We start from the raw sequence: 26,187 nt of genomic DNA on the forward strand, positions 1-26,187 counted from the left end.
AAAGCCTTTATATTAAACACTTGTTGTCCCAAGTCTACAAAGAAAGAGAAGCTTACTGCCAAATTATTTAGAAAACTCATTCACATGGCAAAACACCCAATGGACTAGAAGACAAGTCAAAACTACAAAAGATTTTGGGAAAAGCATTACTTTGTACAAGTGTTAATTAGAAAATACGGCAAGTATTCAAGACGAAATACGAATGGGAACACAAAAAAGTGTGTCCAAATCCCCATTGTCAAGACCAGTCAAATAATTTCCCCTGTGGAAACAAAAATGCCAGCGAATACTTACACTCTAAATACATCAAAACTCATTCAAAATACAGCAGATACGAGGAGTGCATTACTACGAATTTAAGGATGCAAACTCTCACCTTTTGAGCCATAAATTAACAATTGTCTTCAACTAACTCGGGGCTGCAAAATGGTTTTGTCCAACAACCAATCGAAGAGATGCCGTTGCCCGGGACGCCTGCACGAAAGAATTGACAAGTCCATCACAGTTAGAGCTTTATTTCACTCCAAATACATAAGCAGATCCAGAATATGAAAAAAAAAATAAATAAAGGAACTACCTGCAAAGTGGTGAGCTTTTGATCCACAAAGAGAAGAACAAACAAAAAATGGCAAAGAGCAAGGCGGCAGGAAAAGAATGAAAGCTTTTTGGTGACCTGCAAAAAAAAAATGGTTTGCAATTTGAGGGGGAAATAAAGGTAAAATTGAAGGAATTTGAATAAAGAATTTGAGCTCCAACAAACCTTACCCATTCTCACTTTGAAATCCACGAACACCCAATCCAAATAGAAGTTTGAAATGTAACGAAATCCCCGGAACCCAAGTATATCGGGATTGCCTGCCGTTTCGGGACGGAGACCACCGAGTCTGGGAGCTAAGGAAAGGAGGGATCTCTAAAACATTTCACGGGGTATGAATGAAGTCCATCATGTGAGGGTTTTCTCACATGGAGAAGAGAGGAAAGTTGCCGCAATTGGAAGCCAAAAATCTATCTGAGCTTGGAAGCTTTAAACCACATAAAAAAAATATATATAAAAGTAAAGTTTGCTGTCATCAAGACCCTTGGAAGTCCCACTTTGAATTGAACACCTCACGTAGGAATTGACAAAGCAAGGAAAAGTGGTTCACATGGGAATTGGTAAATGAATGGGAACAAACTGACAAAGGTCCCAGAAAAGCAAAGGGAAAATGACAACCTATCCCCTGACAACAAACAAAGAAAAGAAAAAAAAAGAAGTGAAAAGCACCATCAAGTTATGTGAATGTGACGTGGCTTTCAAAACATTAGTCATGATCATGAGTAGTTTTTTTTTTTACTTGCTGCAAATTAGATGAGAATACTATTTGGAACTCGAAAAGAAGAAAAAGAGTAGCTTTCTCATATTATTCATGTGGGCAGTATCACTTTGGCAAACATGTGTGCCAAATAAGAGTTAACTACTGCATCTCGGAGGCACCAAGTTCAAGCGTTTAAAACAAAAAGAAATATTGGAGACAACTTTGATTTACGAACTACGCTGGTTTGATTCCGTTAAGGATACGTAGGCAGTTTGATATCAATTTTCAGACACAACCATGAAATCAAGATAATGAACTACGCCGGTTTGATTCCGTTAAGGATACGTAGGCAGTTTGATATCAATTTTCAGACACAACCATGAAATCAAGATAATGAACTACGCCGGTTTGATTCCGTTAAGGATACGTAGGCAGTCTAATATCAAGTTTTAGACGCAACCGTGAAATCGAAACGAATCCCTGGTTTATATAAACTAAATTCACTCCTGCTATCAAATACCAAAATGGCACGAAGCCGAAGAAAAGTTTTCAAAGGGCACGAAGCTGTATCAAAGTCTCAAATCCCGAGTGGCATGAAGCTGAAGAAAAATCTCAAAAGGCATGAAGCTACATCAAATTTTCAAATGCTCCTCGCCCGCATGAGCTGAAACTGCATAAGGCACTATGCTCCTCGCCCGCATGAGCTAAAACTGCACAAGGCATCAAATCCAAATAAATACCAAATTCATGAACTACGAGTGACTTGCTGTTTATTCAAAGATTGGGAAATTTCCTTTCTTTCCTTTTTGTCTCGTAGTAGTCTTTGGTCAAGAGTTGTGTTTGAAAAACTTTTCTTCTTGTGGAATTGGACCAAGCAGGAGTCGGTCAAGGGGAGCAAAAGTTGCATTTTACTTCTTTTCCCTTGTTTATTTTGTCCACAAATGCATCTGTTTTCTCATTGGACAGCAAAGAATGACTTTCATTAGACCTTTGATTGGAACTTCACGGGGTGGTCTAGGCCACCCCGAAGAAATTCATGGGATTCTGACAGCGGCGAGGAGCGGAGCCCTTTTGCGTTTTTGTTCTCTTCAGATTTAGACAGAAAGAAAACATGTGGCTGCTGCCATTTTTCTTTGGACTGCTTTGTGCTGTTTTTGCAGGTATAGAAGAGTAGTCGGACTACCATTTAAGAAACCTTCCCTACATAAAAAACCTTTTCCGGCAGTTTTCTTGTATAAACTGAAGGTTACTAGTTCTGAGTGTTTGGTTATGCACCCTTTTTCTTTACTTCCATCTGCAACACAACATTGAACTAGAGAAATAAAAATTAACATAACTTATTTCATACCTGGTAATGAATGTTCTTCTTTTTTATCTTGACTCGAATGCACGAATGATTGGTCTCTTTGTTCTCTTTTCTAGCAGCAGTTCGTTGCCTTTTGATATTTCTCTCAAAGTTGCTTTTATTTTCTGCAGAGTTTCCCCTTCCTTTTTTCTGTCCTTTTTTTTTTTTGTTGTAGCAGCTGATGCCCATTTATAGGCATCATAGGAGGGTTCTAGAGCTTGTTACGTGGGGAGAAGATGGAGGGCATGACTTCCTGCCACTCTCTCTTAACCCCTCTTAACTGACCCCACGTTTTTTTTGTTGCAGGAAAGGAGGAACCTATTTATTACTTCCCCCTTTTGTAGGAAAATTTTCCTTATTATTTTTTATTTATTTATTTATGGATATTTGGTTTGTATGTAAAGCCCATTCTTATCTTTTGGGCTGGTTTACATCCTTTGAAATCAAGTATGTCTCTCAAAAAGCTATAAAGGGACAAGCACTAGCTGATTTCTTAGCAGCTCATCCTGTTCCCGACAACATGGAGTTACCAAGCGATTTGCCGAATGAAGAAGTATTCTCGACATATGTTTCTCAATGGCAACTTTACTTTGACGGAGCGGCAAGGAAAAAAGGCGCGGGGGCAGGTATTGTTTTCATTACACCATGTGGAGGCCTAATCCCGTATTCATTTTCGCTCATAGAGTTATGTTCAAACAATGTGGCAGAATACGAGGCACTTATCATTGGACTTGAAATTGCACTCGAACTACATGTTGATTGCCTTCAAGCTTATGGTGATTCACAACTAATCATCAAGCAAATGAATGGTCAATATGCTGTGAAAAATGAAAATCTAACCTTGTATCATAAAAGAGCAAAACACTTGGTGTCACAATTCCAAGAAATCAACATTGCTCACATTCCAAGGTCTGAAAATAACAAAGCCGATGCATTGGCAAAACTAGCGGCATCTTTAACTCTTCCTGAGGAACGAGAAGTTAAAATTACAGTGGGAGAACGACATTTACTTCCTTCAACACTAGAGCGGATTGAAGAAAACCATGAAGTCAATGCGGTTACAGTCCTGGAAGTAGATGAATGTTCAGATTGGCGGCAATCTTTGATTGACTATCTTCAAAATGGAAAACTACCAACTGATCCCAGAGGAAGAGTTGATGTACGAAGAAGGGCCAACCGATTTGTGTATATGAATGACACATTATACAAAAGATCATTTGACGGAATATTGCTAAGGTGTTTATCAAAAGAAGAAGCGACCTATGCTCTCTCTGAAACTCATGCCGGTATTTGCGGAGCCCATCAATCTGGACCTAAGCTTGCAGCTCAATTGAAAAGACTTGGGTATTACTGGCCTACAATGGTTCAAGATGCGATGAAACATGTGAAGTCATGTCAGGCATGTCAAATACATGGAGACTTCAAACACCAAAATCCATTACCCCTCCATCCGACCATCTTGTCTTGGCCATTCAATGCATGGGGCTTAGATGTGATAGGCATGATAAGCCCAAAATCGTCTCTCCAACATCAGTACATCCTAGCAGGCACGGATTATTTCTCAAAGTGGGCTGAGGCAATACCGTTGAAAGAAGTGAAAGCGGAAGATGTTGCAAATTTCATAAAGAAAAACATAATCTATCGCTACGGAGTCCCGTCCAAAATAATCTCAGACAACGCCCTCTACTTCAAGTGTAGGGCCATGGATAATCTTTGCAAAAAGTACAACATTCAACAAGCCTTCTCCGCAAGTTACAACCCAACCGCCAATGGTCAAGCAGAGGCTTTCAACAAAGTGTTGTGCAACATCCTAAAAAAGATGGTGGCAAAGAACAAAAGAGATTGGCACGAACGCCTCCCCGAAGCATTATGGGCCTATAGGACCACCGTCCGTACATCCACCCAATGTACTCCATATAGTCTGGTGTATGGATCAGAAGCTGTGCTACCCTTGGAAATTCAACTACCTTCCTTAAGAGTAGCCACACAACTGACAAATCCTGAGGAAAATGTAAAAATCAGGCTAGCGGAACTTGAAGCACTTGATGAAAAACGACTTGCAGTGCAACAAAGACTTGAAATCTATCAAGCTCAAGTGGCAGGTGCATTCAACAAAAAGGTTAAGTTTAGATCATTCTCTGTTGGAGATTTAGTCTTAACCGTCCGAAGACCCGTCGTCGTCACCAGAAAGATGCAAGGAAAATTTGAAGCCAAATGGGAAGGACCGTATGTTGTTACAAAAGTCTTCACAAAAGGTGCCTACGAACTCTCTAACGCCAATGGGAAATGCATATACCCATGTGTCAACGGAAAGCTCATGAAGAAGTTCTACGCATAAACAGTGTCTAACGAACTCCGAGATGGAAGCAAGTGCAGAGGAAGCGAACAAGAAAAAAATCCTTTCCTCTGAACTACGTATGACTTGCTCCCTCAAAAAGGGGTACGTAGGCAGCCTATCATTAAAAATGGGTGCAGTCATAAAAAAAATCAAAATCAAAATCAAATCCCGAAAACAAGGGATGAACTACGTTTGGCTTGATCCCTTCACAGGGTACGTAGGCAATCTGATTCCCAAAATTAGATGCAGCCATAATTCATCAAAAATTATATTTTTTTCCATGGAATTAGCAATTATTTGAACTGCCACGTGCTAGCATTTTTCAATAATTATCAAGGCCAAAAGCCACTAAAAACGATTTTAAATTGAGAATGGCAAAAGCATTTGTTCAAATAGTCATATGCTAAGAATTCATTTGAACTTTTCTCAAGCAAAAGTTTAAGGACAAAGCATAAAGTGATTTTCACTTACGTAGAGTGATAAAAGAGCGGATGAGTCCAATGCATTGAAGGCAATAATTATCATGCATGCGTGGTTACGCAAAGATGCAAAAATTAGCAGAAAAAGGTACATGGCAAAGGCATAAAAAAAAAAAAAATATGTTTATGGTTCCTTTATCATTATGTTTCAGCTTTTGGAATAAGAAAAAAAGCTTTGCTTTCCCACTCCCCAAAGCAAAGCAAACGGTGGGATTTTTCACCAATTCCCAGTTCCACCGATTCAAAAAAAAATTAGGAGGATTAACTATCCTTCATGCCAAACTTCCAAGATTGTTTCTCTGCTAATAAGAAGAAAAAAATAGCCTAAAACTCAAAAAGAAAGTTCGAACCAAAAGATACAAAGAATGCTTTATCTCATCAGAAATATATGGAGAGCTTAATATGGTTTCCTCTTCTACATATAAATGTGATAAACATCCAGAAGTTGAACACGGAGGATGAGCAATCAAAGCATGTGACAAATCTCAAACATACTGGGCGCAATAAACCCATTATTATCAGTCAAAATTGGTCCGAAAGTCTGCTAAAAAAAGGAGAGAAAGGAAAAGCTAAACTTAAATATCCCAAATTGCAGAAATGCAAAACGGAAGGAAAAACAACTTAAAGCCTACTCCGGTTTGCTGCAAAAGTGGAGAAGGGAAGCGATTGAATTCAAAATTCCTTCTTCTGCAGATTTGTTCAAAGCCTCAACACGCTCAACATCCGAGAGAAGCCCTTCATTCGTATCAGCTCGAAACTGACGAAGCTCCACATCCAATTTCTTTTGTCGCTCAATAGAAGCTTTAAGATCACTCACTCGACGTTTGACAGCATGTTTTCCAGAATCATATTGCTGGCGAAGAACACGAGCGATCTCCTCTGCTTCTTTAACAGGCAGTTCCTCAGCTTCAATTTTCTTAAGTTCCTGAATGGATTTGTTTAACTCGGACTCGAAGGCCTTTTTAGTTGACAAACACTCATCATGACGACGAAGCAAATCGCGAATATGATTACCTTGATCAATAATCTTGGCATTATCAGAAATTTGTGAAGCACATGCAAAAATACGGCGAACGGTTTTGACAAACCACTCAAGCTCTGTTCGACCAGATTCCAAAATGTTAATGATGGGAACCAAAACATCAAGCACCAAATTCACTTCCTCATGGCAGCCAAGAATTTCTGTAGGTGAGTTGCAAGAGGAAAGCTTGACAAAAATATTCTCTACTTCACCAATAATATATCCTTGCCTAAAATTGCTCACCTCCGAGCCGAACAAAGCATGGATGGATGCCGTCACTTCTTGCAAGGATGATGGTGCAACTTCATTTGACACATAGGCAGCTGACTTTCCCCTACAAGGCTGGTTCGTTACCTTCACAGATGGTGTACTTAAGTTTCCAGGGATAATTTCTGGAGTAAAATTATCTGCAGCAGTTACAGTTTCAATATCCACACCACCAGGACCATCAGGATTCTCATAACGAGCACGCTTAAAATTCACATCATGATTACTCCCTAAAGAGGACCCTGATGAAGAAAAATCCAGGATAGCCTTACATTTCTCGTCAGCCGTTGCATTCCTGTTCTTAGAAAAACCTGAACTCTGACCAACTGGATGCAAGCTAGGAGACTTCTCAATTCCCGCATCAAAAAGCAAAATCTCTTTTCTCAGACCTGGAGTTATGTCTCTTAGAACTGACACACTAAAAACTGTCTTTTTATTGAGGGGACGTTTATTGAAGATAGCATAAATATCAGCCAAAGAAATCCCAAGATATGTTACACAAGAAGTCCTCCACCACTTGCAATACCAATAGGTACAGATCCCTTGATGTGTTGAACATGGAACATAAAAAAGAGATCCGGTGTTCCTTTTAAGAAGCACCGTCTGCGCTTCGAACATAGCCTCAACACTGCAATTTTGTCTACTAGAAACACCAAATGCTAAATTGTTCGTTGGAACTCCTTGATCAAAGCCAAATTGACGAGCAAATCTGTTAGGAAAATATGGTTCTAGCCAAAGGTGTTCACCAATTCTGACAGGAAGCTTTGCAGTGCGAACACAGACCAAAAATTCAAAATAATCATCAGATAGGTCTTCATTATCCATCAAAGAACAACCTTTCTCTTCCACAAAAACGGTTGGACGATAAATAACAGATTTGTCACTCCGAAAAATAAACCTGGCTTGAGATATATTAACCTCCCTGGGTTCAACACCCGCATATCTCGCTAATTGAGGATAACCCTTAGGAAAATCGCTGTCAGGACGAGAACGGTATAAGTATGGAAAATGCTCCCCTAACCAACCGACAATATAGTGAACTGGCATGGAAATATATGTGAATCCAGGTCCCCTCGGACAAGAAACGATATCCCCAAGGCCACGATAAATATAGCCAAGAACAGTTGGGGCAAGAGAGACTTTAGAGCCCTGCGCTATTAAACAAGCCATAGGAAAAGTCTCGGGTCTCACTTTACCGCCCTTTAATGGCAAAACAAATCTACAAAGCCAGAATACCAAAAATGCAGCCAAGGCCCCTTCTTTTGTGACTTCCAGCAAAATTCCTCGGGCTTTAAAGATCTTTTGCTCATTCGGGGACATCCGCTGATTTTTTTCACCATAGCCCGCATAAACTATTTTTCCTCGATAAAAATGGTCCAACCATTGATTCCAGAATATATGTTTCTGCCCATAAAATTTGCACAAATGGGAATGAATTCTCAAAAGTTCAGGAAGAGTAGACGGGTAAGCTTCTTTCTTGCACAGGTCATCATTTGGAGGAATAAACTCTTCATAAGGAGCACCGAGAATTGGTAAACCACCTATCACCTTCAAGTCATATAATGAAATACTCATTTCCCCATTTCCCTGGTGGAAGGTGTTGGTTAAAGGCCCCCATAGCTCACAAAAAGCTTTCCATACATTAGATGAGTATTTGTAAGGATAACGGGACACTGCCACAGCACCATAAATATCTGCTTGACGCAGCACATTCTCATAAGTTCGTAAAGTAGTCTCTGTCCACTCCAGCACACCAACCTGAAAAGTAGCACAACCTGTGACCTTGACACTCAAACCCCAATCTGTCTTCTCTCGGATCATTTTGTGTAAGAGCGGAAAAGAATTAGTATCAACTTTAAACTTGGTGTCTCCATCAGCCTCATTGTTCACTTTCATCAGAGTATAAGCCTGAAATAAATCGCCTTGATGCCGGCCAACCTTGATAGCACCATCTTCCGGAATAAAATCAAGATGACCAGAGCTCACTTTGGAAGGAAGAAACCAAGTGGGAGGATCACTGAAAGAATAGTTGTAGTTAAGTGAAGCCAACGGAGAAGAACGCCTGTATCCTAGACCCGTGGCAAACTCTTTCCCGGCCTTGTCAACAGCTCGCTGGGTACAAATTTGGCCATCTACATTCATTCCCTGAAATTTAAGGTTGGTCAGAAGCTCAGTATTCGACATGGTCATATCAAGCCTTATACGCTCAAAACAAATTTCACACATAAGGCTTGAGGGGGCAATCTGTTGAACAACAAAAATATACAACATAAAAAAAATAGAGTCCATACAAATTGGGTCAGGCTATAAGGCAAAACAAGGATGTAAACCAGCCCAAAAGATAAGAATGGGCTTTACATACAAACCAAATATCCATAAATAAATAAATAAAAAATAATAAGGAAAATTTTCCTACAAAAGGGGGAAGTAATAAACAGGTTCCTCCTTTCCTGCAACAAAAAAAACGTGGGGTCAGTTAAGAGGGGTTAAGAGAGAGTGGCAGGAAGTCATGCCCTCCATCTTCTCCCCACGTAACAAGCTCTAGAACCCTCCTATGATGCCTATAAATGGGCATCAGCTGCAACAACAAAAAAAAAAAAGGACAGAAAAAAGGAAGGGGAAACTCTGCAGAAAATAAAAGCAACTTTGAGAGAAATATCAAAAGGCAACGAACTGCTGCCAGAAAAGAGAACAAAGAGACCAATCATTCGTGCATTCGAGTCAAGATAAAAAAGAAGAACATTCATTACCAGGTATGAAATAAGTTCTGTTAATTTTTATTTCTCTAGTTCAATGTTGTGTTGCAGATGGAAGTAAAGAAAAAGGGTGCATAACCAAACACTCAGAACTAGTAACCTTCAGTTTATACAAGAAAACTGCCGGAAAAGGTTTTTTATGTAGGGAAGGTTTCTTAAATGGTAGTCCGACTACTCTTCTATACCTGCAAAAACAGCACAAAGCAGTCCAAAGAAAAATGGCAGCAGCCACATGTTTTCTTTCTGTCTAAATCTGAAGAGAACAAAAACGCAAAAGGGCTCCGCTCCTCGCCGCTGTCAGAATCCCATGAATTTCTTCGGGGTGGCCTAGACCACCCCGTGAAGTTCCAATCAAAGGTCTAATGAAAGTCATTCTTTGCTGTCCAATGAGAAAACAGATGCATTTGTGGACAAAATAAACAAGGGAAAAGAAGTAAAATGCAACTTTTGCTCCCCTTGACCGACTCCTGCTTGGTCCAATTCCACAAGAAGAAAAGTTTTTCAAACACAACTCTTGACCAAAGACTACTACAAGACAAAAAGGAAAGAAAGGAAATTTCCCAATCTTTGAATAAACAGCTAAAAGAAGGTTCAAAGCCTTCTTTGTCACGTGAAGAAAGAACAGAGTGTTTTCATCACGTCAAAATTTCTCACCTGCTTTTCTGCCACAAACATTTAAAAGAAGGTTCAAAGCCTTCTTTGCCACGAGAAGATGGGACAAAAAAAAAGAGAAGGTTCAAAGCCTTTATATTAAACACTTGTTGTCCCAAGTCTACAAAGAAAGAGAAGCTTACTGCCAAATTATTTAGAAAACTCATTCACATGGCAAAACACCCAATGGACTAGAAGACAAGTCAAAACTACAAAAGATTTTGGGAAAAGCATTACTTTGTACAAGTGTTAATTAGAAAATATGGCAAGTATTCAAGACGAAATACGAATGGGAACACAAAAAAGTGTGTCCAAATCCCCATTGTCAAGACCAGTCAAATAATTTCCCCTGTGGAAACAAAAATGCCAGCGAATACTTACACTCTAAATACATCAAAACTCATTCAAAATACAGCAGATACGAGGAGTGCATTACTACGAATTTAAGGATGCAAACTCTCACCTTTTGAGCCATAAATCAACAATTGTCTTCAACTAACTCGGGGCTGCAAAATGGTTTTGTCCAACAACCAATCGAAGAGATGCCGTTGCCCGGGACGCCTGCACGAAAGAATTGACAAGTCCATCACAGTTAGAGCTTTATTTCACTCCAAATACATAAGCAGATCCAGAATATGAAAAAAAAAATAAATAAAGGAACTACCTGCAAAGTGGTGAGCTTTTGATCCACAAAGAGAAGAACAAACAAAAAATGGCAAAGAGCAAGGCGGCAGGAAAAGAATGAAAGCTTTTTGGTGACCTGCAAAAAAAAAATGGTTTGCAATTTGAGGGGGAAATAAAGGTAAAATTGAAGGAATTTGAATAAAGAATTTGAGCTCCAACAAACCTTACCCATTCTCACTTTGAAATCCACGAACACCCAATCCAAATAGAAGTTTGAAATGTAACGAAATCCCCGGAACCCAAGTATATCGGGATTGCCTGCCGTTTCGGGACGGAGACCACCGAGTCTGGGAGCTAAGGAAAGGAGGGATCTCTAAAACATTTCACGGGGTATGAATGAAGTCCATCATGTGAGGGTTTTCTCACATGGAGAAGAGAGGAAAGTTGCCGCAATTGGAAGCCAAAAATCTATCTGAGCTTGGAAGCTTTAAACCACATAAAAAAAAATATATATAAAAGTAAAGTTTGCTGTCATCAAGACCCTTGGAAGTCCCACTTTGAATTGAACACCTCACGTAGGAATTGACAAAGCAAGGAAAAGTGGTTCACATGGGAATTGGTAAATGAATGGGAACAAACTGACAAAGGTCCCAGAAAAGCAAAGGGAAAATGACAACCTATCCCCTGACAACAAACAAAGAAAAGAAAAAAAAAGAAGTGAAAAGCACCATCAAGTTATGTGAATGTGACGTGGCTTTCAAAACATTAGTCATGATCATGAGTAGTTTTTTTTTTTACTTGCTGCAAATTAGATGAGAATACTATTTGGAACTCGAAAAGAAGAAAAAGAGTAGCTTTCTCATATTATTCATGTGGGCAGTATCACTTTGGCAAACATGTGTGCCAAATAAGAGTTAACTACTGCATCTCGGAGGCACCAAGTTCAAGCGTTTAAAACAAAAAGAAATATTGGAGACAACTTTGATTTACGAACTACGCTGGTTTGATTCCGTTAAGGATACGTAGGCAGTTTGATATCAATTTTCAGACACAACCATGAAATCAAGATAATGAACTACGCCGGTTTGATTCCGTTAAGGATACGTAGGCAGTCTAATATCAAGTTTTAGACGCAACCGTGAAATCGAAACGAATCCCTGGTTTATATAAACTAAATTCACTCCTGCTATCAAATACCAAAATGGCACGAAGCCGAAGAAAAGTTTTCAAAGGGCACGAAGCTGTATCAAAGTCTCAAATCCCGAGTGGCATGAAGCTGAAGAAAAATCTCAAAAGGCATGAAGCTACATCAAATTTTCAAATGCTCCTCGCCCGCATGAGCTGAAACTGCATAAGGCACTATGCTCCTCGCCCGCATGAGCTAAAACTGCACAAGGCATCAAATCCAAATAAATACCAAATTCATGAACTACGAGTGACTTGATCCCTCAAGAGGGTACGTAGGCAATCTAGGGTTCAACCTATGTGCAGTCACAAAATCAAACAAACATCAAATTCCTCAAGTTACATTTTTTTTCGAATTGGTATTTATTTGGATTTGATGCCTTGTGCAGTTTTAGCTCATGCGGGCGAGGAGCATAGTGCCTTATGCAGTTTCAGCTCATGCGGGCGAGGAGCATTTGAAAATTTGATGTAGCTTCATGCCTTTTGAGATTTTTCTTCAGCTTCATGCCACTCGGGATTTGAGACTTTGATACAGCTTCGTGCCCTTTGAAAACTTTTCTTCGGCTTCGTGCCATTTTGGTATTTGATAGCAGGAGTGAATTTAGTTTATATAAACCAGGGATTCGTTTCGATTTCACGGTTGCGTCTAAAACTTGATATTAGACTGCCTACGTATCCTTAACGGAATCAAACCGGCGTAGTTCATTATCTTGATTTCATGGTTGTGTCTGAAAATTGATATCAAACTGCCTACGTATCCTTAACGGAATCAAACCAGCGTAGTTCGTAAATTAAAGTTGTCTCCAATATTTCTTTTTGTTTTAAACGCTTGAACTTGGTGCCTCCGAGATGCAGTAGTTAACTCTTATTTGGCACACATGTTTGCCAAAGTGATACTGCCCACATGAATAATATGAGAAAGCTACTCTTTTTCTTCTTTTCGAGTTCCAAATAGTATTCTCATCTAATTTGCAGCAAGTAAAAAAAAAAACTACTCATGATCATGACTAATGTTTTGAAAGCCACGTCACATTCACATAACTTGATGGTGCTTTTCACTTCTTTTTTTTTTTCTTTTCTTTGTTTGTTGTCAGGGGATAGGTTGTCATTTTCCCTTTGCTTTTCTGGGACCTTTGTCAGTTTGTTCCCATTCATTTACCAATTCCCATGTGAACCACTTTTCCTTGCTTTGTCAATTCCTACGTGAGGTGTTCAATTCAAAGTGGGACTTCCAAGGGTCTTGATGACAGCAAACTTTACTTTTATATATATATTTTTTTATGTGGTTTAAAGCTTCCAAGCTCAGATAGATTTTTGGCTTCCAATTGCGGCAACTTTCCTCTCTTCTCCATGTGAGAAAACCCTCACATGATGGACTTCATTCATACCCCGTGAAATGTTTTAGAGATCCCTCCTTTCCTTAGCTCCCAGACTCGGTGGTCTCCGTCCCGAAACGGCAGGCAATCCCGATATACTTGGGTTCCGGGGATTTCGTTACATTTCAAACTTCTATTTGGATTGGGTGTTCGTGGATTTCAAAGTGAGAATGGGTAAGGTTTGTTGGAGCTCAAATTCTTTATTCAAATTCCTTCAATTTTACCTTTATTTCCCCCTCAAATTGCAAACCATTTTTTTTTGCAGGTCACCAAAAAGCTTTCATTCTTTTCCTGCCGCCTTGCTCTTTGCCATTTTTTGTTTGTTCTTCTCTTTGTGGATCAAAAGCTCACCACTTTGCAGGTATTTCCTTTATTTTTTTTTTCTTTTCATATTCTGGATCTGCTTATGTATTTGGAGTGAAATAAAGCTCTAACTGTGATGGACTTGTCAATTCTTTCGTGCAGGCGTCCCGGGCAACGGCATCTCTTCGATTGGTTGTTGGACAAAACCATTTTGCAGCCCCGAGTTAGTTGAAGACAATTGTTGATTTATGGCTCAAAAGGTGAGAGTTTGCATCCTTAAATTCGTAGTAATGCACTCCTCGTATCTGCTGTATTTTGAATGAGTTTTGATGTATTTAGAGTGTAAGTATTCGCTGGCATTTTTGTTTCCACAGGGGAAATTATTTGACTGGTCTTGACAATGGGGATTTGGACACACTTTTTTGTGTTCCCATTCGTATTTCGTCTTGAATACTTGCCATATTTTCTAATTAACACTTGTACAAAGTAATGCTTTTCCCAAAATCTTTTGTAGTTTTGACTTGTCTTCTAGTCCATTGGGTGTTTTGCCATGTGAATGAGTTTTCTAAATAATTTGGCAGTAAGCTTCTCTTTCTTTGTAGACTTGGGACAACAAGTGTTTAATATAAAGGCTTTGAACCTTCTCTTTTTTTTTGTCCCATCTTCTCGTGGCAAAGAAGGCTTTGAACCTTCTTTTAAATGTTTGTGGCAGAAAAGCAGGTGAGAAATTTTGACGTGATGAAAACACTCTGTTCTTTCTTCACGTGACAAAGAAGGCTTTGAACCTTCTTTTAGCTGTTTATTCAAAGATTGGGAAATTTCCTTTCTTTCCTTTTTGTCTTGTAGTAGTCTTTGGTCAAGAGTTGTGTTTGAAAAACTTTTCTTCTTGTGGAATTGGACCAAGCAGGAGTCGGTCAAGGGGAGCAAAAGTTGCATTTTACTTCTTTTCCCTTGTTTATTTTGTCCACAAATGCATCTGTTTTCTCATTGGACAGCAAAGAATGACTTTCATTAGACCTTTGATTGGAACTTCACGGGGTGGTCTAGGCCACCCCGAAGAAATTCATGGGATTCTGACAGCGGCGAGGAGCGGAGCCCTTTTGCGTTTTTGTTCTCTTCAGATTTAGACAGAAAGAAAACATGTGGCTGCTGCCATTTTTCTTTGGACTGCTTTGTGCTGTTTTTGCAGGTATAGAAGAGTAGTCGGACTACCATTTAAGAAACCTTCCCTACATAAAAAACCTTTTCCGGCAGTTTTCTTGTATAAACTGAAGGTTACTAGTTCTGAGTGTTTGGTTATGCACCCTTTTTCTTTACTTCCATCTGCAACACAACATTGAACTAGAGAAATAAAAATTAACAGAACTTATTTCATACCTGGTAATGAATGTTCTTCTTTTTTATCTTGACTCGAATGCACGAATGATTGGTCTCTTTGTTCTCTTTTCTGGCAGCAGTTCGTTGCCTTTTGATATTTCTCTCAAAGTTGCTTTTATTTTCTGCAGAGTTTCCCCTTCCTTTTTTCTGTCCTTTTTTTTTTTTGTTGTTGCAGCTGATGCCCATTTATAGGCATCATAGGAGGGTTCTAGAGCTTGTTACGTGGGGAGAAGATGGAGGGCATGACTTCCTGCCACTCTCTCTTAACCCCTCTTAACTGACCCCACGTTTTTTTTGTTGCAGGAAAGGAGGAACCTGTTTATTACTTCCCCCTTTTGTAGGAAAATTTTCCTTATTATTTTTTATTTATTTATTTATGGATATTTGGTTTGTATGTAAAGCCCATTCTTATCTTTTGGGCTGGTTTACATCCTTGTTTTGCCTTATAGCCTGACCCAATTTGTATGGACTCTATTTTTTTTATGTTGTATATTTTTGTTGTTCAACAGATTGCCCCCTCAAGCCTTATGTGTTATTAACAACGTTCAACCGGCACCACCTCAAATAGAAGACGGGGGGCAAGCCACTGTGGATGAACTCCGAGAAATCAATCTCGGAACAGATGACGAGCCAAAACCTGTATTTGTAAGTGCCCTACTAACACTGGAAGAATTAGAAGATTACAAAAGTCTTCTCCAAGATTATCGAGATGTGTTTGCATGGGGCTATCAAGATATGCCTGGTTTAGACACTAAGGTGGCAGTTCATAAGCTGGCTGTATCAAAAGAAAGGCGTTATGTTAAACAGGCACCTCGACGTTTTCGACCTGAGCTTGAAGTACAAATTAAGGCTGAAATTGACAAACTGATAAATGTTGGGTTTATCAGGGAAGTACGGTATCCTACGTGGCTCGCCAGTATTGTACCGGTAAAGAAGAAAAATGGACAAATTCGTGTCTGCATAGATTTCAGAGACCTTAATGATGCATGTCCAAAAGATGAGTTCCCACTTCCAATAACTGAATTATTGGTAGACGCCACAACTGGTTTTGAGGCTCTATCTTTCATGGATGGATTTTCAGGATACAATCAAATTAAAATGGCACCTGAAGATGAAGAACTTACAGCATTCCGCACTCCGAAAGGAATCTACTGCTACACTGTAATGCCGTTTGGACTAAAAAATGCAGGGGCCACATACCAAAGAGCCATGACAATTATTTTCAGTGACATGTTGCATAGCACCATCGAATGTTATGTGGACGATCTTGTCGTTAAAACAAGAAAAAGGGAACGTCATTTGAACGACTTGAAGAAAGTCTTTGACAGACTCCGAAAACATCAATTAAAGATGAATCCTTTGAAATGCGCATTTGGAGTGGCATCTGGAAAATTTCTTGGCTTTGTGGTAAGGTACCGGGGAATTGAAGTCGACCCTTCAAAAATCAAGGCAATCATGGAAATGCCTCCTCCTCGAAACCTGCGAGAGCTACGAGGACTACAAGGAAGATTGGCGTACATCAGGAGATTCATCTCAAACTTATCTGGGAGATGTCAACCATTCACAAGGCTGATGAAAAAGGATGTGCCTTTCGTGTGGGATGACACGTGTCAAAACGCTCTCAGTAGCATTAAAGAATATCTTTTGAAACCTCCAGTATTAATGGCTCCAATCAAAGGGAAACCTTTAATTTTGTATATCGCAGCACTTGAACGCTCACTGGGGGCAATGCTTGCTCAAAACAATGAAGAAGGAAAAGAAAATGCGCTCTACTATTTAAGTCGAACGCTTGTAGGGGCAGAGCAAAATTACACCCCTATTGAGAAGGTTTGCTTGGCTTTAGTTTTCGCTGTACAAAAACTACGACATTATTTATTGTCACACAGCATTACTTTGATATCTAAAGCGGACCCGCTTAGATACTTGATGTCAAAACCAGTGCCATCCGGTCGTCTTGCAAAATGGTCTTTGCTACTATCGGAATTTGAAATCAAGTATGTCTCTCAAAAAGCTATAAAGGGACAAGCACTAGCTGATTTCTTAGCAGCTCATCCTGTTCCCGACAACATGGAGTTACCAAGCGATTTGCCGGATGAAGAAGTATTCTCGACATATGTTTCTCAATGGCAACTTTACTTTGACGGAGCGGCAAGGAAAAAAGGCGCGGGGGCAGGTATTGTTTTCATTACACCATGTGGAGGCCTAATCCCGTATTCATTTTCGCTCATAGAGTTATGTTCAAACAATGTGGCAGAATACGAGGCACTTATCATTGGACTTGAAATTGCACTCGAACTACATGTTGATTGCCTTCAAGCTTATGGTGATTCACAACTAATCATCAAGCAAATGAATGGTCAATATGCTGTGAAAAATGAAAATCTAACCTTGTATCATAAAAGAGCAAAACACTTGGTGTCACAATTCCAAGAAATCAACATTGCTCACATTCCAAGGTCTGAAAATAACAAAGCCGATGCATTGGCAAAACTAGCGGCATCTTTAACTCTTCCTGAGGAACGAGAAGTTAAAATTACAGTGGGAGAACGACATTTACTTCCTTCAACACTAGAGCGGATTGAAGAAAACCATGAAGTCAATGCGGTTACAGTCCTGGAAGTAGATGAATGTTCAGATTGGCGGCAATCTTTGATTGACTATCTTCAAAATGGAAAACTACCAACTGATCCCAGAGGAAGAGTTGATGTACGAAGAAGGGCCAACCGATTTGTGTATATGAATGACACATTATACAAAAGATCATTTGACGGAATATTGCTAAGGTGTTTATCAAAAGAAGAAGCGACCTATGCTCTCTCTGAAACTCATGCCGGTATTTGCGGAGCCCATCAATCTGGACCTAAGCTTGCAGCTCAATTGAAAAGACTTGGGTATTACTGGCCTACAATGGTTCAAGATGCGATGAAACATGTGAAGTCATGTCAGGCATGTCAAATACATGGAGACTTCAAACACCAAAATCCATTACCCCTCCATCCGACCATCTTGTCTTGGCCATTCAATGCATGGGGCTTAGATGTGATAGGCATGATAAGCCCAAAATCGTCTCTCCAACATCAGTACATCCTAGCAGGCACGGATTATTTCTCAAAGTGGGCTGAGGCAATACCGTTGAAAGAAGTGAAAGCGGAAGATGTTGCAAATTTCATAAAGAAAAACATAATCTATCGCTACGGAGTCCCGTCCAAAATAATCTCAGACAACGCCCTCTACTTCAAGTGTAGGGCCATGGATAATCTTTGCAAAAAGTACAACATTCAACAAGCCTTCTCCGCAAGTTACAACCCAACCGCCAATGGTCAAGCAGAGGCTTTCAACAAAGTGTTGTGCAACATCCTAAAAAAGATGGTGGCAAAGAACAAAAGAGATTGGCACGAACGCCTCCCCGAAGCATTATGGGCCTATAGGACCACCGTCCGTACATCCACCCAATGTACTCCATATAGTCTGGTGTATGGATCAGAAGCTGTGCTACCCTTGGAAATTCAACTACCTTCCTTAAGAGTAGCCACACAACTGACAAATCCTGAGGAAAATGTAAAAATCAGGCTAGCGGAACTTGAAGCACTTGATGAAAAACGACTTGCAGTGCAACAAAGACTTGAAATCTATCAAGCTCAAGTGGCAGGTGCATTCAACAAAAAGGTTAAGTTTAGATCATTCTCTGTTGGAGATTTAGTCTTAACCGTCCGAAGACCCGTCGTCGTCACCAGAAAGATGCAAGGAAAATTTGAAGCCAAATGGGAAGGACCGTATGTTGTTACAAAAGTCTTCACAAAAGGTGCCTACGAACTCTCTAACGCCAATGGGAAATGCATATACCCATGTGTCAACGGAAAGCTCATGAAGAAGTTCTACGCATAAACAGTGTCTAACGAACTCCGAGATGGAAGCAAGTGCAGAGGAAGCGAACAAGAAAAAAATCCTTTCCTCTGAACTACGTATGACTTGATCCCTCAAAAAGGGGTACGTAGGCAGCCTATCATTAAAAATGGGTGCAGTCATAAAAAAAATCAAAATCAAAATCAAATCCCGAAAACAAGGGATGAACTACGTTTGGCTTGATCCCTTCACAGGGTACGTAGGCAATCTGATTCCCAAAATTAGATGCAGCCATAATTCATCAAAAATTATATTTTTTTCCATGGAATTAGCAATTATTTGAACTGCCACGTGCTAGCATTTTTCAATAATTATCAAGGCCAAAAGCCACTAAAAACGATTTTAAATTGAGAATGGCAAAAGCATTTGTTCAAATAGTCATATGCTAAGAATTCATTTGAACTTTTCTCAAGCAAAAGTTTAAGGACAAAGCATAAAGTGATTTTCACTTACGTAGAGTGATAAAAAGCGGATGAGTCCAATGCATTGAAGGCAATAATTATCATGCATGCGTGGTTACGCAAAGATGCAAAAATTAGCAGAAAAAGGTACATGGCAAAGGCATAAAAAAAAAAAAAATATGTTTATGGTTCCTTTATCATTATGTTTCAGCTTTTGGAATAAGAAAAAAAGCTTTGCTTTCCCACTCCCCAAAGCAAAGCAAACGGTGGGATTTTTCACCAATTCCCAGTTCCACCGATTCAAAAAAAAATTAGGAGGATTAACTATCCTTCATGCCAAACTTCCAAGATTGTTTCTCTGCTAATAAGAAGAAAAAAATAGCCTAAAACTCAAAAAGAAAGTTCGAACCAAAAGATACAAAGAATGCTTTATCTCATCAGAAATATATGGAGAGCTTAATATGGTTTCCTCTTCTACATATAAATGTGATAAACATCCAGAAGTTGAACACGGAGGATGAGCAATCAAAGCATGTGACAAATCTCAAACATACTGGGCGCAATAAACCCATTATTATCAGTCAAAATTGGTCCGAAAGTCTGCTAAAAAAAGGAGAGAAAGGAAAAGCTAAACTTAAATATCCCAAATTGCAGAAATGCAAAACGGAAGGAAAAACAACTTAAAGCCTACTCCGGTTTGCTGCAAAAGTGGAGAAGGGAAGCGATTGAATTCAAAATTCCTTCTTCTGCAGATTTGTTCAAAGCCTCAACACGCTCAACATCCGAGAGAAGCCCTTCATTCGTATCAGCTCGAAACTGACGAAGCTCCACATCCAATTTCTTTTGTCGCTCAATAGAAGCTTTAAGATCACTCACTCGACGTTTGACAGCATGTTTTCCAGAATCATATTGCTGGCGAAGAACACGAGCGATCTCCTCTGCTTCTTTAACAGGCAGTTCCTCAGCTTCAATTTTCTTAAGTTCCTGAATGGATTTGTTTAACTCGGACTCGAAGGCCTTTTTAGTTGACAAACACTCATCATGACGACGAAGCAAATCGCGAATATGATTACCTTGATCAATAATCTTGGCATTATCAGAAATTTGTGAAGCACATGCAAAAATACGGCGAACGGTTTTGACAAACCACTCAAGCTCTGTTCGACCAGATTCCAAAATGTTAATGATGGGAACCAAAACATCAAGCACCAAATTCACTTCCTCATGGCAGCCAAGAATTTCTGTAGGTGAGTTGCAAGAGGAAAGCTTGACAAAAATATTCTCTACTTCACCAATAATATATCCTTGCCTAAAATTGCTCACCTCCGAGCCGAACAAAGCATGGATGGATGCCGTCACTTCTTGCAAGGATGATGGTGCAACTTCATTTGACACATAGGCAGCTGACTTTCCCCTACAAGGCTGGTTCGTTACCTTCACAGATGGTGTACTTAAGTTTCCAGGGATAATTTCTGGAGTAAAATTATCTGCAGCAGTTACAGTTTCAATATCCACACCACCAGGACCATCAGGATTCTCATAACGAGCACGCTTAAAATTCACATCATGATTACTCCCTAAAGAGGACCCTGATGAAGAAAAATCCAGGATAGCCTTACATTTCTCGTCAGCCGTTGCATTCCTGTTCTTAGAAAAACCTGAACTCTGACCAACTGGATGCAAGCTAGGAGACTTCTCAATTCCCGCATCAAAAAGCAAAATCTCTTTTCTCAGACCTGGAGTTATGTCTCTTAGAACTGACACACTAAAAACTGTCTTTTTATTGAGGGGACGTTTATTGAAGATAGCATAAATATCAGCCAAAGAAATCCCAAGATATGTTACACAAGAAGTCCTCCACCACTTGCAATACCAATAGGTACAGATCCCTTGATGTGTTGAACATGGAACATAAAAAAGAGATCCGGTGTTCCTTTTAAGAAGCACCGTCTGCGCTTCGAACATAGCCTCAACACTGCAATTTTGTCTACTAGAAACACCAAATGCTAAATTGTTCGTTGGAACTCCTTGATCAAAGCCAAATTGACGAGCAAATCTGTTAGGAAAATATGGTTCTAGCCAAAGGTGTTCACCAATTCTGACAGGAAGCTTTGCAGTGCGAACACAGACCAAAAATTCAAAATAATCATCAGATAGGTCTTCATTATCCATCAAAGAACAACCTTTCTCTTCCACAAAAACGGTTGGACGATAAATAACAGATTTGTCACTCCGAAAAATAAACCTGGCTTGAGATATATTAACCTCCCTGGGTTCAACACCCGCATATCTCGCTAATTGAGGATAACCCTTAGGAAAATCGCTGTCAGGACGAGAACGGTATAAGTATGGAAAATGCTCCCCTAACCAACCGACAATATAGTGAACTGGCATGGAAATATATGTGAATCCAGGTCCCCTCGGACAAGAAACGATATCCCCAAGGCCACGATAAATATAGCCAAGAACAGTTGGGGCAAGAGAGACTTTAGAGCCCTGCGCTATTAAACAAGCCATAGGAAAAGTCTCGGGTCTCACTTTACCGCCCTTTAATGGCAAAACAAATCTACAAAGCCAGAATACCAAAAATGCAGCCAAGGCCCCTTCTTTTGTGACTTCCAGCAAAATTCCTCGGGCTTTAAAGATCTTTTGCTCATTCGGGGACATCCGCTGATTTTTTTCACCATAGCCCGCATAAACTATTTTTCCTCGATAAAAATGGTCCAACCATTGATTCCAGAATATATGTTTCTGCCCATAAAATTTGCACAAATGGGAATGAATTCTCAAAAGTTCAGGAAGAGTAGACGGGTAAGCTTCTTTCTTGCACAGGTCATCATTTGGAGGAATAAACTCTTCATAAGGAGCACCGAGAATTGGTAAACCACCTATCACCTTCAAGTCATATAATGAAATACTCATTTCCCCATTTCCCTGGTGGAAGGTGTTGGTTAAAGGCCCCCATAGCTCACAAAAAGCTTTCCATACATTAGATGAGTATTTGTAAGGATAACGGGACACTGCCACAGCACCATAAATATCTGCTTGACGCAGCACATTCTCATAAGTTCGTAAAGTAGTCTCTGTCCACTCCAGCACACCAACCTGAAAAGTAGCACAACCTGTGACCTTGACACTCAAACCCCAATCTGTCTTCTCTCGGATCATTTTGTGTAAGAGCGGAAAAAAATTAGTATCAACTTTAAACTTGGTGTCTCCATCAGCCTCATTGTTCACTTTCATCAGAGTATAAGCCTGAAATAAATCGCCTTGATGCCGGCCAACCTTGATAGCACCATCTTCCGGAATAAAATCAAGATGACCAGAGCTCACTTTGGAAGGAAGAAACCAAGTGGGAGGATCACTGAAAGAAAAGTTGTAGTTAAGTGAAGCCAACGGAGAAGAACGCCTGTATCCTAGACCCGTGGCAAACTCTTTCCCGGCCTTGTCAACAGCTCGCTGGGTACAAATTTGGCCATCTACATTCATTCCCTGAAATTTAAGGTTGGTCAGAAGCTCAGTATTCGACATGGTCATATCAAGCCTTATACGCTCAAAACAAATTTCACACATAAGGCTTGAGGGGGCAATCTGTTGAACAACAAAAATATACAACATAAAAAATATAGAGTCCATACAAATTGGGTCAGGCTATAAGGCAAAACAAGGATGTAAACCAGCCCAAAAGATAAGAATGGGCTTTACATACAAACCAAATATCCATAAATAAATAAATAAAAAATAATAAGGAAAATTTTCCTACAAAAGGGGGAAGTAATAAACAGGTTCCTCCTTTCCTGCAACAAAAAAAACGTGGGGTCAGTTAAGAGGGGTTAAGAGAGAGTGGCAGGAAGTCATGCCCTCCATCTTCTCCCCACGTAACAAGCTCTAGAACCCTCCTATGATGCCTATAAATGGGCATCAGCTGCAACAACAACAAAAAAAAGGACAGAAAAAAGGAAGGGGAAACTCTGCAGAAAATAAAAGCAACTTTGAGAGAAATATCAAAAGGCAACGAACTGCTGCCAGAAAAGAGAACAAAGAGACCAATCATTCGTGCATTCGAGTCAAGATAAAAAAGAAGAACATTCATTACCAGGTATGAAATAAGTTCTGTTAATTTTTATTTCTCTAGTTCAATGTTGTGTTGCAGATGGAAGTAAAGAAAAAGGGTGCATAACCAAACACTCAGAACTAGTAACCTTCAGTTTATACAAGAAAACTGCCGGAAAAGGTTTTTTATGTAGGGAAGGTTTCTTAAATGGTAGTCCGACTACTCTTCTATACCTGCAAAAACAGCACAAAGCAGTCCAAAGAAAAATGGCAGCAGCCACATGTTTTCTTTCTGTCTAAATCTGAAGAGAACAAAAACGCAAAAGGGCTCCGCTCCTCGCCGCTGTCAGAATCCCATGAATTTCTTCGGGGTGGCCTAGACCACCCCGTGAAGTTCCAATCAAAGGTCTAATGAAAGTCATTCTTTGCTGTCCAATGAGAAAACAGATGCATTTGTGGACAAAATAAACAAGGGAAAAGAAGTAAAATGCAACTTTTGCTCCCCTTGACCGACTCCTGCTTGGTCCAATTCCACAAGAAGAAAAGTTTTTCAAACACAACTCTTGACCAAAGACTACTACAAGACAAAAAGGAAAGAAAGGAAATTTCCCAATCTTTGAATAAACAGCTAAAAGAAGGTTCAAAGCCTTCTTTGTCACGTGAAGAAAGAACAGAGTGTTTTCATCACGTCAAAATTTCTCACCTGCTTTTCTGCCACAAACATTTAAAAGAAGGTTCAAAGCCTTCTTTGCCACGAGAAGATGGGACAAAAAAAAAGAGAAGGTTCAAAGCCTTTATATTAAACACTTGTTGTCCCAAGTCTACAAAGAAAGAGAAGCTTACTGCCAAATTATTTAGAAAACTCATTCACATGGCAAAACACCCAATGGACTAGAAGACAAGTCAAAACTACAAAAGATTTTGGGAAAAGCATTACTTTGTACAAGTGTTAATTAGAAAATATGGCAAGTATTCAAGACGAAATACGAATGGGAACACAAAAAAGTGTGTCCAAATCCCCATTGTCAAGACCAGTCAAATAATTTCCCCTGTGGAAACAAAAATGCCAGCGAATACTTACACTCTAAATACATCAAAACTCATTCAAAATACAGCAGATACGAGGAGTGCATTACTACGAATTTAAGGATGCAAACTCTCACCTTTTGAGCCATAAATCAACAATTGTCTTCAACTAACTCGGGGCTGCAAAATGGTTTTGTCCAACAACCAATCGAAGAGATGCCGTTGCCCGGGACGCCTGCACGAAAGAATTGACAAGTCCATCACAGTTAGAGCTTTATTTCACTCCAAATACATAAGCAGATCCAGAATATGAAAAAAAAAAAAAATAAAGGAACTACCTGCAAAGTGGTGAGCTTTTGATCCACAAAGAGAAGAACAAACAAAAAATGGCAAAGAGCAAGGCGGCAGGAAAAGAATGAAAGCTTTTTGGTGACCTGCAAAAAAAAAATGGTTTGCAATTTGAGGGGGAAATAAAGGTAAAATTGAAGGAATTTGAATAAAGAATTTGAGCTCCAACAAACCTTACCCATTCTCACTTTGAAATCCACGAACACCCAATCCAAATAGAAGTTTGAAATGTAACGAAATCCCCGGAACCCAAGTATATCGGGATTGCCTGCCGTTTCGGGACGGAGACCACCGAGTCTGGGAGCTAAGGAAAGGAGGGATCTCTAAAACATTTCACGGTGTATGAATGAAGTCCATCATGTGAGGGTTTTCTCACATGGAGAAGAGAGGAAAGTTGCCGCAATTGGAAGCCAAAAATCTATCTGAGCTTGGAAGCTTTAAACCACATAAAAAAAAATATATATAAAAGTAAAGTTTGCTGTCATCAAGACCCTTGGAAGTCCCACTTTGAATTGAACACCTCACGTAGGAATTGACAAAGCAAGGAAAAGTGGTTCACATGGGAATTGGTAAATGAATGGGAACAAACTGACAAAGGTCCCAGAAAAGCAAAGGGAAAATGACAACCTATCCCCTGACAACAAACAAAGAAAAGAAAAAAAAAGAAGTGAAAAGCACCATCAAGTTATGTGAATGTGACGTGGCTTTCAAAACATTAGTCATGATCATGAGTAGTTTTTTTTTTTACTTGCTGCAAATTAGATGAGAATACTATTTGGAACTCGAAAAGAAGAAAAAGAGTAGCTTTCTCATATTATTCATGTGGGCAGTATCACTTTGGCAAACATGTGTGCCAAATAAGAGTTAACTACTGCATCTCGGAGGCACCAAGTTCAAGCGTTTAAAACAAAAAGAAATATTGGAGACAACTTTGATTTACGAACTACGCTGGTTTGATTCCGTTAAGGATACGTAGGCAGTTTGATATCAATTTTCAGACACAACCATGAAATCAAGATAATGAACTACGCCGGTTTGATTCCGTTAAGGATACGTAGGCAGTCTAATATCAAGTTTTAGACGCAACCGTGAAATCGAAACGAATCCCTGGTTTATATAAACTAAATTCACTCCTGCTATCAAATACCAAAATGGCACGAAGCCGAAGAAAAGTTTTCAAAGGGCACGAAGCTGTATCAAAGTCTCAAATCCCGAGTGGCATGAAGCTGAAGAAAAATCTCAAAAGGCATGAAGCTACATCAAATTTTCAAATGCTCCTCGCCCGCATGAGCTGAAACTGCATAAGGCACTATGCTCCTCGCCCGCATGAGCTAAAACTGCACAAGGCATCAAATCCAAATAAATACCAAATTCATGAACTACGAGTGACTTGATCCCTCAAGAGGGTACGTAGGCAATCTAGGGTTCAACCTATGTGC

The 26,187-nt window shown here is 39.6% G+C and overlaps 2 protein-coding genes and 1 long non-coding RNA gene across 14 annotated transcripts; 1 reads left to right on the forward strand and 2 right to left on the reverse strand.

Moving 5' to 3' along the window:
• Window positions 1–268: 268 nt before the first annotated feature.
• On the reverse strand, window positions 269–25,266 carry LOC126625111 (uncharacterized). Of its 9 annotated transcripts, none has more exons than XM_050294190.1 (5): window positions 11,005–11,352; window positions 10,817–10,912; window positions 10,616–10,713; window positions 9,687–9,968; window positions 5,917–8,890 (listed from the first exon to the last, which is right to left on the reverse strand). In XM_050294190.1, exon 5 carries the CDS (start codon window positions 8,885–8,887, stop codon window positions 6,086–6,088), a length of 2,802 nt encoding a protein of 933 aa, XP_050150147.1. In that variant the 5' UTR covers window positions 8,888–8,890; window positions 9,687–9,968; window positions 10,616–10,713; window positions 10,817–10,912; window positions 11,005–11,352; the 3' UTR covers window positions 5,917–6,085. The 9 variants fall into 9 exon arrangements, 6 of the variants coding, with proteins under 6 accessions (XP_050150147.1, XP_050150146.1, XP_050150143.1 ...); XM_050294189.1 differs by having other exon boundaries at window positions 9,687–10,501; window positions 11,005–11,350; XM_050294186.1 differs by lacking the exons at window positions 9,687–9,968; window positions 11,005–11,352 and adding an exon at window positions 24,927–25,266.
• On the forward strand, window positions 13,224–15,523 carry LOC126625116 (uncharacterized). 4 transcript variants are annotated; one of them, XR_007624333.1, is made up of 4 exons: window positions 13,224–13,511; window positions 13,603–13,698; window positions 13,803–13,900; window positions 15,321–15,523. It is a non-coding gene; the product is annotated as an uncharacterized LOC126625116 (long non-coding RNA). The 4 variants fall into 4 exon arrangements; XR_007624335.1 differs by lacking the exon at window positions 15,321–15,523 and adding an exon at window positions 14,830–15,014; XR_007624334.1 differs by lacking the exon at window positions 15,321–15,523 and adding an exon at window positions 14,015–14,810.
• On the reverse strand, window positions 19,646–25,069 carry LOC126625475 (uncharacterized). The gene is made up of 5 exons (XM_050294563.1): window positions 24,922–25,069; window positions 24,739–24,834; window positions 24,538–24,635; window positions 20,013–22,813; window positions 19,646–19,679 (listed from the first exon to the last, which is right to left on the reverse strand). The coding sequence occupies exons 3-5, from the start codon at window positions 24,547–24,549 to the stop codon at window positions 19,646–19,648; spliced, it is 2,847 nt and encodes a 948-aa protein (XP_050150520.1). The 5' UTR covers window positions 24,550–24,635; window positions 24,739–24,834; window positions 24,922–25,069.
• Window positions 25,267–26,187: the final 921 nt, after the last annotated feature.

The sequence above is a fragment of the Malus sylvestris genome, chromosome 6 (assembly GCF_916048215.2).
Source record: "Malus sylvestris chromosome 6, drMalSylv7.2, whole genome shotgun sequence".
Lineage (NCBI taxonomy): Eukaryota > Viridiplantae > Streptophyta > Magnoliopsida > Rosales > Rosaceae > Malus > Malus sylvestris.